The following is a 15583-nucleotide window of genomic DNA, read 5'->3' on the forward strand; positions in this document are numbered from 1 at the left end:
CCCCCCCCCCCTCCTTCCCCCATTGGGCGTTTGTTCCCTCTCTTAGGGGTTTGAGGCCCGTCTCTTCAGGGCATGGTAGGGTTTTCATCCTGGTCTAGCCAATTTGACCTTGTATGTTGTATTTGTTTTTCTTTCCTGCTTTAATATATTTTTCATTCACCAAAAACCAAAAAAAAAAAAAAAAGATGTAGCAGCTGTAGAGTGAAAGTTTAGGTTTTCCCCCTTAATCTAAAGGTTATATTTAAGATGACCAAATCCTATGGTTAAAATTGCACTAACACATAAGATTCCAAGGTGACCTGTTGCTAGCATACCTATCCCTCTCCCATATATATATATATATATATATATATTAGTAAAAATCTACGCGTGCAAAATGCACGTGGCACAAGTGTGTTTGTTGGTGTGCCTTACCCAAAAAAATATGTGTGTGCGTGTGTGTGTGTGTGTGTGTGTGTGTGTGAGAGAGAGAGAGAGAGATTATAGGATAAAACTTTATAATATGTGCAAACAAAGTTAAAATGTGAAGTAAATTTTATGATCAATAGAACTCGTTTTAATCAAAGATCAAATTCTGAAAATACAATCTAAATTAAAAAATAATAGAAAGGCACACACTTCCGTTTAGCTTGAGATATATATAAACATTCAACTCAGAGAGTCCTCATGCTTGGCATGTTATTCAATGGAGGAAACTTCATTTTTGTTCCATTTATATCACTAATCCCCCTGTGCAAGAAACTAATTTCACCAATTTTAACTACCCAAAGTTGCTTCAATGAAGAACACAAAAAGAATGCCACATCATACAAACCAGAAAGAACATGGAAAGAGAAGGCTTTCACTCATTATGTCAGTTAAATTTGCAAAACAGAAATTCTAGGAGGAATTGGCCCTTCCAAACCGCTAGTCTGTATTGGCCCACATCACAAATTTTGTAAATATCTCATTTCATCGATGAGCTGATCTATGAATTTGAACAGCCCATAGTATGAAACCAGCAAAGTGATTACCCTTGCTCCATAAGTAAACGGGCTGACAATAGCATGTCTAATGCAATGTTATCCCTCTGAACATGCAAACACCACAAGTAGATACATACTCATGCAAACATATAATTTTTCTAGCAGAGACTTACAATCATATAAACAAAATCAGAATCTTATATTTAATCATCAAATCATAAACAGATTTCTACAAAACAGATTTGCACTGGGATGATCAATTTGCTAAGTAGACAATAGAATAGTGTGAGAACCATCCCGAAGAAATAAAGAGTCATAAAGGTATTAAAAATACTAAATGAACTCACTTTTGTAAGAGTAGGACCCACAACTTGCAGTGCTTAAGATTTATGAGTAGGTAGGTGGAGGTAGAATGAAAAAGTTTGTGGTGGGAGTTGAGTTTTGGGAGGGTTGGATTCATTTTTGATTAATGAGATGATTTTAAATTAAGTTCTCATCTAGAGATTTGGAAGAGCAGCTGGTGTGTGTTACGTTCATTTTTATTGAAAATTGTGTTGTTTCACATAATCCAAAAGAAGTGAGTAGTAATTGATGTGACCAAAAGAAAAAAAGAGTGGTAATTGAGAATAAGAACTTCATTATGTACATCTTTCCAATGTCAATGCCTCTATAATTGTTAATATCCCTCTAAGCACTAACAGGGGGGGTGGGGGGTGCATCTCTTCTCATCATCAAGGAAACGGCCGACCTCTAACTAAAGATGAAAATTTGATCTGGTTAAGTGGATTCTAAAGAAGCCACATCTAATCATAAATAGGATCATAAACTTACAAATTTCTACAAATTAAACTTGGCACTTCAATATCGTGACTGCATGAATTCTTCTAGCCTGTCCCATACCTTAGGAGCTGCAGCCCTATCCAGGTGTCTCTTATTCTTGCTAATATGTGCATTGAAATTATACATGTATTAATTACACAAGGCTCATCCTTAGAAAAGAAAATCAAATGTATAAAATTCCCAAAGAAAAAAAACATTTGATGACTGAAGTGTAGGGACAAAAAGGGAGGAAAGAAATAAGATTCTTTGGGCACCGAGATAACTTTCACATTCCATTGTTTCACCATCTTTGCTGACTTAACACTATCATCTTCAAAAAGCATGAAAAACCAATGTAATCCACCATAGAAATATCACGTACCTACACTTCTTCGAAAGACCATCTGTTGAAAAGCTTCACCTCTGGTTGAGTTGTGATGACCGCCATGGCTGCCAATACAAAGTAGAACTTGTGATTCTCTAAAACCCTAATTAAAATACCTAATTTGTAGAAGGATTAGGCTTAGGAAGATGCATATCATAATTCATAAAATATATTTCAGAAAAAGAAAAAGAAAGGAGCGTCAGATTTCAAAAGCAAAATAAAAGTGAAAGATAGAGATGGAGTAAAAAAAGGAGGAGAGATAAGGAAGGAATTTGGATGTAGAATAAGAAAGTAATTTATTTAGAGAATTTAAAATTTCTTTAATAGAAGAACTGGATTTTCTTAACATAGAGTTCGAAAGAAGAGAGAGAGCTTACGAAGATGGAAGGATAAGGAAATAATAGGCAAAGCATATCATAAAAGATATTTTAAAAAGAGAGAAGGGGAGGAATGTGAGAGAGGAGGGAAAGGTTTATTATTGCAAGAGAGAGAGAGAGAGAGAGAGAGAGAGAGAGAGAGAGAGAGAGAGGGGGGGGATTTAAAGGATTTTGAAAAAATATAAAGAAAGACAAAGAAAGAAAGGATAGGAAGGGAGAAAGTAGGAGACGGTGGAGATTAGAGAAAGAAAATCATAAAATATATTTTAAATAGAGAAAAAAAGAGGAAGGTGAGAGCAAGAACGGTGAGGAATTTTGATTGGTAAGGTAACTAATACGATTTGAAAAGAGGAAAAGAGAGGAACGTGAGAGAGGAGGGAAAGGCTTATTGTAAAAAAAAAAAAATGGAAAGTGAGAAAGAGAGAGATAAGGAAAGAGATTTGAATGATTTTTAAAGAATATTTAAAAATATTAAAAAATATAAAGGATACCAACAGTATAGAAAAATAAAAAAGATTGACAAAAACACTGCAGCATAAACATGTTTATTCTATAAATCTGCTTATTTTAAAATAGATAAGCCTAGAAATTAGAGAACATTTTTAGGCATAATACTCTCAGCTAAGAAATTAAGATAAATGATAAAATATTTTAGGGTGGGACTATGTAAGATATCCAATAATGCATATAATATGGTTTCTTTTTTGGCACTAATGTTGTGTAAGAAATTATTGAAAAAAAATATTCTGATTTAATTATGGCATCTTACACATATAGACAAAAGAGACAACTTAAAGTGTAATGAGAGATCCCAATGCAACATTAAACATCAAGACTCAATGTCTTAAACCAATCAATGATCTTACATGATTTCCAAACCCAGGATAGACCAAAATGTAATCCAAATAATCAAGATCATTTAAAATAGAGTAGATAAATTGCAGTGGCCTAAAAGATCCGCCATCAGATCAACCAAAATAAATAATATAAACACTTATTATTGAGTTATGATGAATCTCGAGTACGAAACCAAATTCATTTGCATGGAACTTGAATTCAAGAGCAAAGCTAGAAATGATCTCTTGCTTTCTACTTCTTCTAACCACATTACAATATTAAGTTGTTTCAAGAGTCAATCTTCTTTGGGACAAAACCATATGCTGGTTAATAATTTAAACGCTCCAGCCTTCAATGTCCCATTAGGGTCAACTTAAAGAACTCATAATGGAGTACCCAATACGCTCCCATCACACAAGTGTCAGTGTGAAAAGAATAACTTGAACTGCAGGACATCAAAATTCCAAAATAGATTAGAAAAAATTATAATCCTAAAGGTAGAAGGAAGGAAAAATACAAAAAAAGTACATTTATTAGGGGATGGTTGTTAAAAACGTTATCTATCAATGTAAACTAAATACTCAAACCAAATATGGACTTTTGGTTATCAAACACGACCAATGAAAAGAATTGTTGTTTGAAACAACATATGGCCCCCCGCTATCTTTCCAATCCAAATCGATTGGAAGATGAAAACTTTTTAGCATCCATACAAATTCCTCTAATCTTGTTGGTATCTTGATAGGACACACTTAGTGCTTGGATTCAATAGCGATGAGGCTTCAAAAACAATCTTTTACTGGAACAAATAAGAGTGGCCAAAGACCGAAGTATAAAATTGCAATGAGAAAACTCAGTTCATCCTAGAAAAAATAAATTCAAATTCTTTAGAAAATTCTCTTATATATCATAGAAACTTATAAAAATCAATACAACAGAAAGAACCTAAAATCCAAACAAGAATCTTAATAACAAAATTAATTTAATAACACGGGCATTATAAGTTAGTAGATTACTCACCATTGTCCAAGCAAAAACAAAAAATAAGACGCAGAAAGCATGGCAGAACCCCAAATTACAACACAACCTCCACCATATAAATCATTCTACAGACAAAAGTCCATCTTGAGACTCAAAGACCATGAAAGGAAGAAGCAAAACATCAACCAACGCTTTTAGCATCACTTTGGAGTACGTTATTCCATAGGTTACATAAGAAAAAAATAATAATATTTTTTTTAACCGAAGATACCTAGAGATGAACAAGAAATTAAAAGAAGAGAGAGATGCATAGATAGATTTGATACCTAATGAGACTAAGATAAAAATAAAAAGAGATGATATGAGATGGAGAGACCTCAATGTATTTGATTTCCTAATATTTTTTTTCTTAATACAAATTTGGTATCCTAATACATAATGGAAGAAAAAAAAAGAAGATATATATATATATATATGGGAGAGGTATAGGAAAGCTAGCAGGACACCTGGGTATCAAGTGTGCTAGCGATATTTTAACCGTAGGATTTGAGAGAACCGTTAGATTGAGAGGAAAGGTCCAAAACTTCAATCCACACCTGTCACACCTTATCATCCTCAATAGCCATGCCGGAAAGTTGCCCGGCCGGTGCTGTCAGTTCTCTTTTTTTTTTTTGCTGTTCCCCTCTGTCTCTCTCTCTTTTCAGAGCTTTCTCATCCTAGGCAGCGGCTACGAAAGCAGCAGCAGCTGCATCTTTTTTTTTTTCTGGTTTTTGCTGTGTAACTCTCTCTCTCTCCCCCCGATCTTTCTTCTTCGTGAATAGGGACTGCGGCCAGAGACGGCAGCGGCAGTGACGGCAGCCAGCGACGGTAGCGGCAGCGGCAACGACCAGCTGTAACGGCAACAGCTGCACTCTCTTTTTTTCTTTTGGTTTTTGTTGTTACTCTGTTCTCTCTCTCCGCCCGAGCTTTCTTCTTCTTGGACAGCGGCAGCGACTGCGAAGTGCGATGGCGGCGGCAGCAGCATCATCTCCGTTCCTTTTTTTTTTTTTTTCTGATTTTTGCTATTCCTCTCCATCGACCGCTGTTCCTCTCTCTCTCTCCGCCCGAGCTTTCTTCTTCTTGGACAGCGGCAGCGACTGCGACGACGGTGGCAGCAGCATCATCTCCGTTCCTTTTTTTTCTGATTTTTGCTATTCCTCTCCATCGACCGCTGTTCCTCTCTCTCTCTCTCCCTCCGAGCTTTCTTCTACCTCCGCAGCGGCAACGGTAGAGGTAGCGGCTACGGCTGCAGCAGTGGCAATGGCAGTGGTTGAGGCTATGTGGATGGGAAATCGCCGGAGCAAGTGAGGGAGGAGAAGAGTGACCGTACACCATCAGGCTAGGTAAGTTACCTAAGACAACAAATATCTAACGGTATTAATGTAGTCTATCTAATCCAACGGTCTACATTTGCTAGCACACCTGATTTTAGGGTGTCCCGCTGGCTTTCAAGACCTTTTCCCTATATATATATATATTAAATAGAAGAGATTTGTTACTTAATAAGAAAAAGAAAAAGATAAATAAAGATGGAAGGGGAGGACGTGAGATAGAGATACCAAGACGGATTGGATTTTCAATAGGATGAAAAAAAATAATTGAGTTGAATATCTTAAGAAGGGTTATCAAAAATTTGGGGAAAAAAAAAAGTAAAGAGGGAAAGGATTTGAAGGATATATAGTAGTTAAACGAAAAAAGAGAGTATAATAGTTCAAAAAAAAAAAATTAGCCACAAAGCATGAGTACATACTTTTAAAGCATGAATACATATTTTTATAATAGTATAAAGTATGATATATGATATATAGTTTTTCTAAAAGTCAACAAATATAAAAGAAAGAGGAATTACATAAAGAGGAAATCCTTGGGTAATAATTCCACCTTCGGCATTATCGTAAGAGAATTGCTATCCAAATAAAAGGAACATTACAAGAAAAGATATCTAGGCCTCTTTTAGGTTGTGTCTATGTTCACAGATATAGAATCCATTTGCAAGATCAATTCCTGACCGTTGAAGTCCATAGGTACATTCGACCAGGAAAAAAAAAGGGGAAAATTACATGATTACCCACTTTTGAGTTTCTCTTTACAAAATTACCCACAAAAAGTTTTGGTCAACAAAAATACCCAAAATTAGGTTTGGGTTTACAAAACTACCCAAAACAGTGATTCTCTTTCATCTGCCTATTTATTTTGTCATTTTTACCCCTGGCTCACCTCGGCCTCCATCAGGCCGTACTTCCACCTCGGCCTCCATCAGGCCGCGCTCCACCTCTGCCTCCGTAAAGCCGTGCTGAACCTAGGCCTCCATTAGGCCATGCTCCACCTCGGGTTCCATCAGGCCGCACTATCACCTCGGCTTCCATCAGGCCGGGCTTACACCTCGGCCTCCATCAGACAGTGCTATAACCTTGGCCAGGGGTAAAAATGACAAAAAAAATAGGCAGATGAAGGAGAATCACTGTTTTGGGTAATTTTGTAAACCCAAACCTAATTTTGGGTATTTTTGTTGACCAAAATTTTTTGTGGATAATTTTGTAATGGGAATCCCAAAAGTGGGTAATCATGTAATTTTCCCAAAAAAAAAATCTATAGGCACACCTCTTCAGTAGATAGAATGAAAAGATGTTTCACTCTGATAAATACTAAAGTAACCTACCATTTGCAATTTATTCTACACGAAATGCTCTCTTCTCAATCCCTCTACAGTAGTATTACCTTCCTTACCATTGCATATTGTTTTGCACTTTTTTGAAGCCATTTCTTATTTCTGAAGTTAAGTATGACCTACCTGATAGGGCCTAGTCAGCAAGTGCACGTGGATTATAATGGACTAATAGGGGAGCAAAACCCTCTATTATTCTCCCATGTTGCAATTCTTTGTTTTTGTAATTGGTTGTTTTATCTTGGAAGACCAATTCATAATTGAATAATAATAAAGTATGTAGTTTACATCCATGACTTATTAGAGGTTGTTTCTTTCTATGAATTAAAGCATGGTTTTTTACACGTAACGAACTAGAACACAACGTCCCTATCGAAAATCCAACTGAACCCCACGGTACGTGGATTCGTCTTACGTGCTCGTTCTTTCGCTCGTTGGTGCAACTTTTGGAACCTGGAAGCCAGACCACACACAAAATCCTGGGCTACATTGGCAATGCTGTTGTTTAATTTAGGAAGTACTAGTTTTCTTTTTCTTATTCTTTTGTCAGATAACGGGTCATGAGATTGTAAGTGAGTTAAAGCTTTGCATAGGGTCCAAGGGGTGAAGCCTCTGATGGATTTCTTTTCTTCTTCACTTTTTGGATTCATTTATCAAAGGTAATTTTGTACTTTTAAAGATTAGGTTTTTCTATATAATGATTAAAACCTTATCTCATAAGGAGGTGTGTTTCGAGAATTTTGTAATTTCTTTATCAAAATCATAGAATTAAATTAATAGAACATCTGATTATCACTCGGCTGTGGATGTAGTTGAACCATGTAAATCTCTGTGTGTACTGAATTTTTAAATCCCTGACTTTTGTTCAAGAACACCTTATACTTGGCTACTTGTGGTATTATAATGGAGAACATTTAAGTGTATTAAGACACCGTTTGATAATGTTTTTGCTGCTTTTAGACAGAAACAGCAGAAACGGCTTTTCACGTTTTCAGAAACGAAAACAGATCTTTTAGTGTTTGATAAACTTGTTTCTTGAAACGTTTTTTGCAGACATAATGCCACTAAGAAACCCAATAGCATCATCGAATGCCTAAAGGGGAGAGAGGGTTCGGTTGCCTCTTTTTATGTTTAAATAGTTGAGAGATTTATCGGGCACAATAGTTTTTTTTCCCTTTCAAATTCGTTTCTAGAAACGACGAAATAAGTAATCAACTCTTTTCTAGAATTGTACATAGGCATAAATTTCGATTTATGTTTCTAGAAACGGATGAAACAGAACAACTTTATCAAGAAAACACAGAAACGACAGAAAAAGAATGTTGTCAAAACAGTGCCTGAGTCCACAGTATCATCACGTAGAAAGAACAATACAACGCCACGGGCGCACAGGGTTGCAATAGGGAGTAATGGTGGGTTCACTTTAAAGCATTGAATCCAGTAATTAAAAAATAGTTCATGTCAATAAACAATGATTCCTCTTTTAAAAGAAAATAATTGAAATTTTGGATTCCTTTTATTTTTTAGTGAAAGAAACTTTCCATTACGAAGTAATAGATTAGGAATAATATGAAAGAAACTTTCCATTACGAAGTAATAGATTAGGAATAATCTTATTTCAACCAATAGGGCTTTCTTTTTTTGCCATAGATCTCCATAACTCTGGTTTTGGAAATTGCTCAATTTTTGTTCAAACCCTTATTTTGTGTAAAGTCTAACAAGTTAGTTAGTTAGTTTAATTAAGAATATAGCATACAAGGCAATTGGATAGTGATACGGCCAAATCGATCGCTCAGTAGGGTGAGGACACGCATCGCCCACCGGGACACGTGTCGCCCACTAGATAGGGAGTACAAAGACTCTATCACGCTCTATCACTTCGCTTGCATGAAGGGAATATTCCCCTCCAGAAGGATGGACGTATTCGAGTGGAACTCTAAGAGGGAAGAAGGTGGACCCGAGAAGGATTCTTGGAAGGAAAGGGAAAACCCTAAACCCTAGGAGGTATATAAGAGGGCCCGAGAGGAAGGAAGGGGGTAAGCATTCATACCCTCACCATTACTCCCTTACTGAAAACTGTGCGGCCGACCCTAACTTGAACGTCGGAGGACTAACCCCGGACAAAGCTCCGGGCCTCTGCCATCTGTGCTTGTGCAGGACCAACTCACGGGGTTTTTTGGCAGCAACAGATAGAAAAATGGAGACCATAGAACCCAAAGCCATGTTTTCATTCAAAAAACAAAAAGAATTTAACATATTTTCTTCTTTCTAACAAAAAAAAAAAAGATTAGGAGTAATCAAGATAGGAAAAAATAATAGAAGAACAGCCAATACCACTCGGAGGGATGACATGGTCAACTGAACAGATCTAGCCTTCCCATGGACACTTGAACTTGACAGATTTAATAATTAATTAAACCAATCTTAAACTTCATCCGATTCGTTCAGATCTAACATACCAGTGCAGCCAAATTTTGACATCCCTGCTTTCTTTTTTTATTTGGGACCATCTTTTCTGTCCAAAAACATAAAGCAGCCTTTGACCATTTGATACAGTAGAAAGAACCGGTGGTAGACCGTTGTTCTTCTACTATTTTTTATTATTATTATTGTTATTGGCAACGTCACTGACTTGTTAGCAGATATTGACCGAATGAAGAAATAATTTTCTTGCATGATTCATTTCTTAAAAAAATTCTATTGTATTTTGAATGTAAAAAATGAAATTTTGGTTGTTTGAGTCGTGTAAAAAATGTTGAATAGAAATCGAATTGATTTGGTTCAATTTTTTATTTTCAGGTTTAGGGTTTATTTAGTTTCAGTTTGAACATATTGTATCGTAAATTGAACTGAAATGACTGACATGTACCCTTAACACAAGCAAGGGACTCGTGGGTTGTGATCATATAAAAATAATTAATAAATTATAATTAAATTAAATTAAAATTAGAAAGAAATAATATTATCCACTTGTGTGTCTATCCCTATACACAATAGCTGTGGAAAGACCATGTATGCCGCCTGGATGTTGAAAATGCTCCTACGCACCCTCCCATTAGTCCATGTGCTAGTGTATATATTTGCCAGTAGGGTAGTGTTTTCCAATCTAAGAAATTAAAAAATATATATATATTAAAAAATATTAATTTTTTTTTTAGTTGGGGGACAAATTCGCAACCATAAGGAAGAAATCCAAGTAAACAATCACACAAGATGAGGAATTCACCATGGTTCGATAAGATTGCCTATATCCACCCGAGAGAATAGAGATTTTTCACTATTCCTAAAGAAAAAAACTCTTTACACCACCATTCATCTCACAAAATGACCCCTTCTACTTGTGACTAGGGTTTTCACTACATAGAAAATATATAGGAAACCAAAAAGCCCACATAATTATAATTATACCTCCATATGTGTAGTTGATTCAACCCAAACCCCATTATAAATACAGACTCAATTATAACTATATGAACACCGTACCGTACAGAGTACAATACACCTAACCCCAACATTTTTCCCTCACTTTCTCTTACTGTATATAATTCAACACTTTTTTTCTTTCTTTGTAAAAAGAATTATTTATTCATTAAAATGAACAAGTTTGTAATTGTTGAATTATAATATTGTATTAATCACGATGTAGAGTTTGATCAAACTATCTTACTTATAGAAAATAGCACCTTTCTAACTAAGGAGTCTACCAATGAGTTACACGGTCCAAGCATAAACTGAAAATTATATTCCAAAAAAAAAAAATTTCCTCAACGACCACTGAATAAGAGACGAGATAATTGTATTCTATCCTGAGATGTAATTGCAGTCAATTTCCACCATTAAACGTTCAAAAGATTCTGAAATCCATTCACATGTTTAGGAGGTCATGCCATCCATTCCAAAAACAGTAATAATGCCGTACTACTATTTATGGTCTGAGTTATATCAGAGAGCATGAAAATCGATCTGATTGAGTATTGGACTTTGAAAATTGATGCAAATAATTACAAGGTAGTTTCCAACGAAGGAGTAGAAGTGGGATATTTTTGTTTAACTAAATATATTAAACTATTATATCAGTCAATTATTATCTGACTATTATATATTTTTTGGTTAAGATCAGTCTCGCACTGGTAGTAAAAACGTGTTTAAAATTCCATTTTAAACTCGTTTTCATTTTTTACCGTTTAAAACATGTTTTACCGTATGTTTCCCAAAAATACTTATAAAAATAGCAAACTTCAAGCATTACCATTATATACACGTTTAAAACACGTTCTGTTTTTATGGCGTTTTTTAAGACTTGATTTTTAAACATAATATCTACTTAATTGATCATATATCTCTCTCCCGAACTCTAATTGACTTGATTCTTTCACCAACTTGAAGCTAACGCAATGGATTATATTTCTCGTATATTACCTTTAACTCAAATTCAATTCATGAAGCCCGAAATTGAACTATAAACTGACGTGTTTGTTGAAAAATATTTCTAAAGTGATGACTTCTAACTCTAAATAAACATATATCACTTCGAGAGTGTGTCGACTATACTGACGACAATGAACAACACCATAACCTAGTCACATTGCTCAATAAGACTTTGGACATGTCTAGTGTATGAATTTAAAATTGGTGTTGGATGAGATTCAATGATATGTCTTAAAATTTATAATGAGACATGGGATGTATAGACATTAATGTTAGGTATTGTAGCTGTTTTGAACACTTGATGCAGATATTCATCTAATAATTCCTTAATTTATATGAGTATATTACCATTTTTTTAATCCCGTTGTTTGAAATCTACACATTTAAAATCCATACCATTTGTTTTCTGATTTTTACCATTTTTTGTTTTTTTTTTTTTATCGTTTATTTGATCGTATCATTCGAAAAATTTTACTATCTAAAATCAGTACCATCCGTTTCTATGTTTTTTTGTCATTCCCGTTGGTCTCACCTAATTAGAGCTTATACTTCAAAAGAAAGCAATAGCGATCCAGTCAAAGTTGCCATAGAACTGATCCCAGCCCTCAAAGAAGACCAGAAGTGGACTTTGCCTTATAACTAACTATTATTCTTTCTGTTTTTTACTTTAGCAGCCTCTCCTTAACGCAATAGAGGTCTTCACGTTTGTTCTTAATGGACACCTGTTAAGGGCCAAGTCCTTATTTTTATTTTATCCTTTTATGAAAAGGGCCAAGTCCTTCATGGACTTTCCTTTTGGTTTCACCTTCTTAGATCATGACTTCAACAACCCTACACGAATGGATCAAATAATTAGTCTTCTTGTTCGATATTACCAAAGCTTCACAGACTATGTGAACCTTTGAGGTTCTGTTCTTAAAGGTTAGGCGTCAGGTGTGCGGACTGGGTTGCTCCAAGCTTTGGAATAATAGTAATGGAGAATCTGTCAGTTGATTAAGTCAACGGAGATCTCATCTCTTTATGACACATGTGACAAGGGGCTTCCTCCAATGATTGACTACAAGACCTTGGTTGAATATCATAAGAGACTTCTATAAATAGATGATTCTTTCTCCTCAGTTAGCCATCTCTCTACTCAAACCTCCTCCGCCAACCTACAGACACGAGAGTCACACCCGCTCTCATCTCTTTAAGAAGCTCTTGCTGTACCCTCTCCGAGAGTTATAAAGCTTCATAACCCCTTTTCCTGAGAGAGAATTAAGCAAATATGCTGCACTCACAGAGCCTTTGCCACCCACAGCAACTTTCGTCCCTCGGTAACAATGTCAAAACCAAAACCCCAGCCACCCGCATCGTCAAACTCCGGCAACTATCAGTTTCCGCCGTAGCAGCACCACCTCAGCCACGTCCGGCGGTGACAGGCCCATCGAGGACACACTCGATGCCACCTGAGAAGGTGGAGATATTCAAGTCTCTTAACGGCTGGGCAGAGGAAAAGATACTCCCACTACTAAAACCAGTGGAGCAGTGCTGGCAGCCGCATGATTTCTTGCCGGACTCATCCTTACCGACGGATGTGTTCGAGGGGCAGGTGCGTGAGCTACGTAAGAGATCGTCGGAATTGCCGGACGATTACTTGGTGGTGTTGGTAGGTGACATGATCACAGAAGAGGCCCTACCCACGTACCAGTCTTTCGTGAACCGGCTCGACGGGGTCAATGACGAGACTGGTGCCAGTCCGGATGCTTGGGCCACCTGGAACCGTGGTTGGACCGCGGAAGAGAACCGACACGGCGATCTGCTCAAGACCTACCTGTATCTCTCCGGTCGTGTCAATATGCCCAAGATCGAGCGCACCATTCAGTACCTTATCGGCGGTGGCATGGTGAGTAGTAAATTAGTAGGGAAATACACTTCGTAACATGATGCATGATGCATGCATTAAGATGTATCCCCTATTATATACATACATACATATATGTGCAATTTGGCATGTCTGACTGACATACGTGGTTGATTTTAATTGGACAGGACACGGGAACAGAGAACAACCCCTACTTGGGATACGTGTACACGTCGTTCCAAGAGAGGGCCACGTTTATATCACACGGCAACACAGCCCGGCTGGCTAAGGAGCATGGGGACACAGTGTTGGCACGCATCTGTGGTAGTATTGCGGCAGACGAGAAGCGGCACGAGAATGCGTACGTGAAAATGGTGGAGAAGCTACTGGAGATAGACCCCTCCGACGCAATGCTCGGGATCGCCGATATGATGCGAAAGAAGATTGCCATGCCTGCTTACCTCATGTACGACGGCCAAGATCCCAATCTATACGATAACTTCGCTGCTGTCGCACAAAGGGTCGGCGTCTACACGGCCGGAGATTACGCGGACATATTGGATTTCCTGGTTGGGCGGTGGAAGCTGGAGAAGCTAGAGGGTCTCAACAGCGCTGCCAACGAAGCACAGGATTTTGTGTGTGGTTTGGCTCCCAGGTTCCGAAAGCTGCACCAACGAGCGGAAGAACGAGCACGTAAGACGAAGCCACGTACTGTGGGGTTCAGTTGGATTTTCGACAGGGAGGTTGCGTTCTAGTTCGTTACGTGTAAAAAACGTGTAGAAAGAAACAGTCTCTAATAAGTCATGGGTGTAAACTATATATTTTTTTATTATTATTCAATTATGAATTGGTCTTCCAAGATAAAACAATCCTATTAGAAAAAGACAAAGAATTGCAAGATTGGAGAATAACAGAGGATTTTGATCCCCTATTAGTTCATTATAATCCATGTGCACTTGCTGACCAGGCCCGTCAGGTAGGTCATACTTAACTTCAAAAATAAGAAATGGCTTCAAGGAAGTGCAAAACAATATGCAAGGGTAAGGAAGGTAATACTACTATAGAGGGATAGAGAGGAGAGCCTTTCATGTAGAATGAATTGCGAATGGTAGGGTACTTTAGTATTTATAGGAGTGAAACATCTTCTCAATCTATCCCTTGAAGTTGTGTGCCTATGGACTTTTTTTTCTTTTTTTCTGGTCGAATGTACCTATGGACTTCAACGGTGAGGAATTGATCTTGCAAATGGATTCTATATTTGTGAACATAGACACACCTAAAAGAGGCCCAGATATAGTTTCTTGTAATGTTCCTTTTGTTTGGATAGTAGTTTTCTTATGATAATGCCGAAGGTGGAATTATTACCCAAGGATTTGCTCTTTATGTAATTCCTCTTTCTTTTATTCAATGATATACATTTGCTGACTTTTAAAAAAACTATATACATATATATATATATATATATATATATTTTTTTTATGGGGGAGGGATAGGTATGCTAGCAACAGGTCATCTTGGAATCTTATGTGTTAATGCAATTTTAATCATAGGATTTGGTCATCTTAAATATAACTGTTAGATAAAGGAAAAAAACCTAAACTTTCACTCCTCAACTACATCTTTTTTTTTTTTAATGGTGAATGAAAAATATAATAAAGCAGGAAAGAAAAACAAATACAATATACAAAGTCAAATTGGCTAGACCATGATGAAAACCCTACCAAGCCCCAAAGTGATGGGCCTTAAACCCCTAAGAGAGGGGACAAACCCAAAATGGGCTAGGGGGGAGAAACAATCAAAAGAAGGGAGGGAGACAATGAAAAGGGGGGAGGGAAAAAACAAGCAAAGAAGGGAGGGATACAATAAAAAATGGGGGGGGGTGGGGGGGAGAAACAATAAAAAGGGGGGGGGAGAAACAATAAAAAAAGAGAATGATACAATAAAATGGGATAGAAGTGAGGAAGGTCGCAAGAAGATGCCTAATCTAAGGGGGAAGAGAGGAAGGTCTCACGAAGAAGCCAGGAAGCAATTTCTATTTGTATCTGGGCAAACAACAAAATTATGAAGAATTTCATTCCTCACATCAAAAGTAATAGCATCCCTAATCTGCTCCAGTGAACGAGAACCAGTAGTCCATCTTCTTTTGTTCATTCCCCACCAAATATGATATAATGTTGCACTGAATGCCAACTTTCCAAGATGATCACAATGTGTTTTACCATTAAAAACATTTAAAATCCATTT

At 36.9% G+C, this 15583-nt stretch overlaps 1 protein-coding gene across 1 annotated transcript; it reads left to right on the forward strand.

The window, feature by feature from the left end:
- The first annotated feature begins 12651 nt into the window (after positions 1-12651).
- Positions 12652-14208, forward strand: LOC122067532 (stearoyl-[acyl-carrier-protein] 9-desaturase 6, chloroplastic-like). The gene is made up of 2 exons (XM_042631377.1): positions 12652-13381; positions 13528-14208. The coding sequence occupies exons 1-2, from the start codon at positions 12764-12766 to the stop codon at positions 14092-14094; spliced, it is 1185 nt and encodes a 394-aa protein (XP_042487311.1). The 5' UTR covers positions 12652-12763; the 3' UTR covers positions 14095-14208.
- Positions 14209-15583: the final 1375 nt, after the last annotated feature.

Source organism: Macadamia integrifolia, unplaced genomic scaffold (genome assembly GCF_013358625.1).
Source record: "Macadamia integrifolia cultivar HAES 741 unplaced genomic scaffold, SCU_Mint_v3 scaffold2961, whole genome shotgun sequence".
Taxonomy (NCBI): Eukaryota; Viridiplantae; Streptophyta; class Magnoliopsida; order Proteales; family Proteaceae; genus Macadamia; species Macadamia integrifolia.

What these genes read in the sequence shown, in the direction of transcription:
- LOC122067532 (XM_042631377.1), top strand. Translation starts at nt 12,764, where the DNA reads ATGCTGCACTCACAGAGCCTTTGCCACCCACAGCAACTTTCGTCCCTC. An exon ending in ACCTTATCGGCGGTGGCATG is followed by an intron (nt 13,382 to 13,527) that starts GTGAGTAGTAAA and finishes TTAATTGGACAG; the next exon opens with GACACGGGAACAGAGAACAA.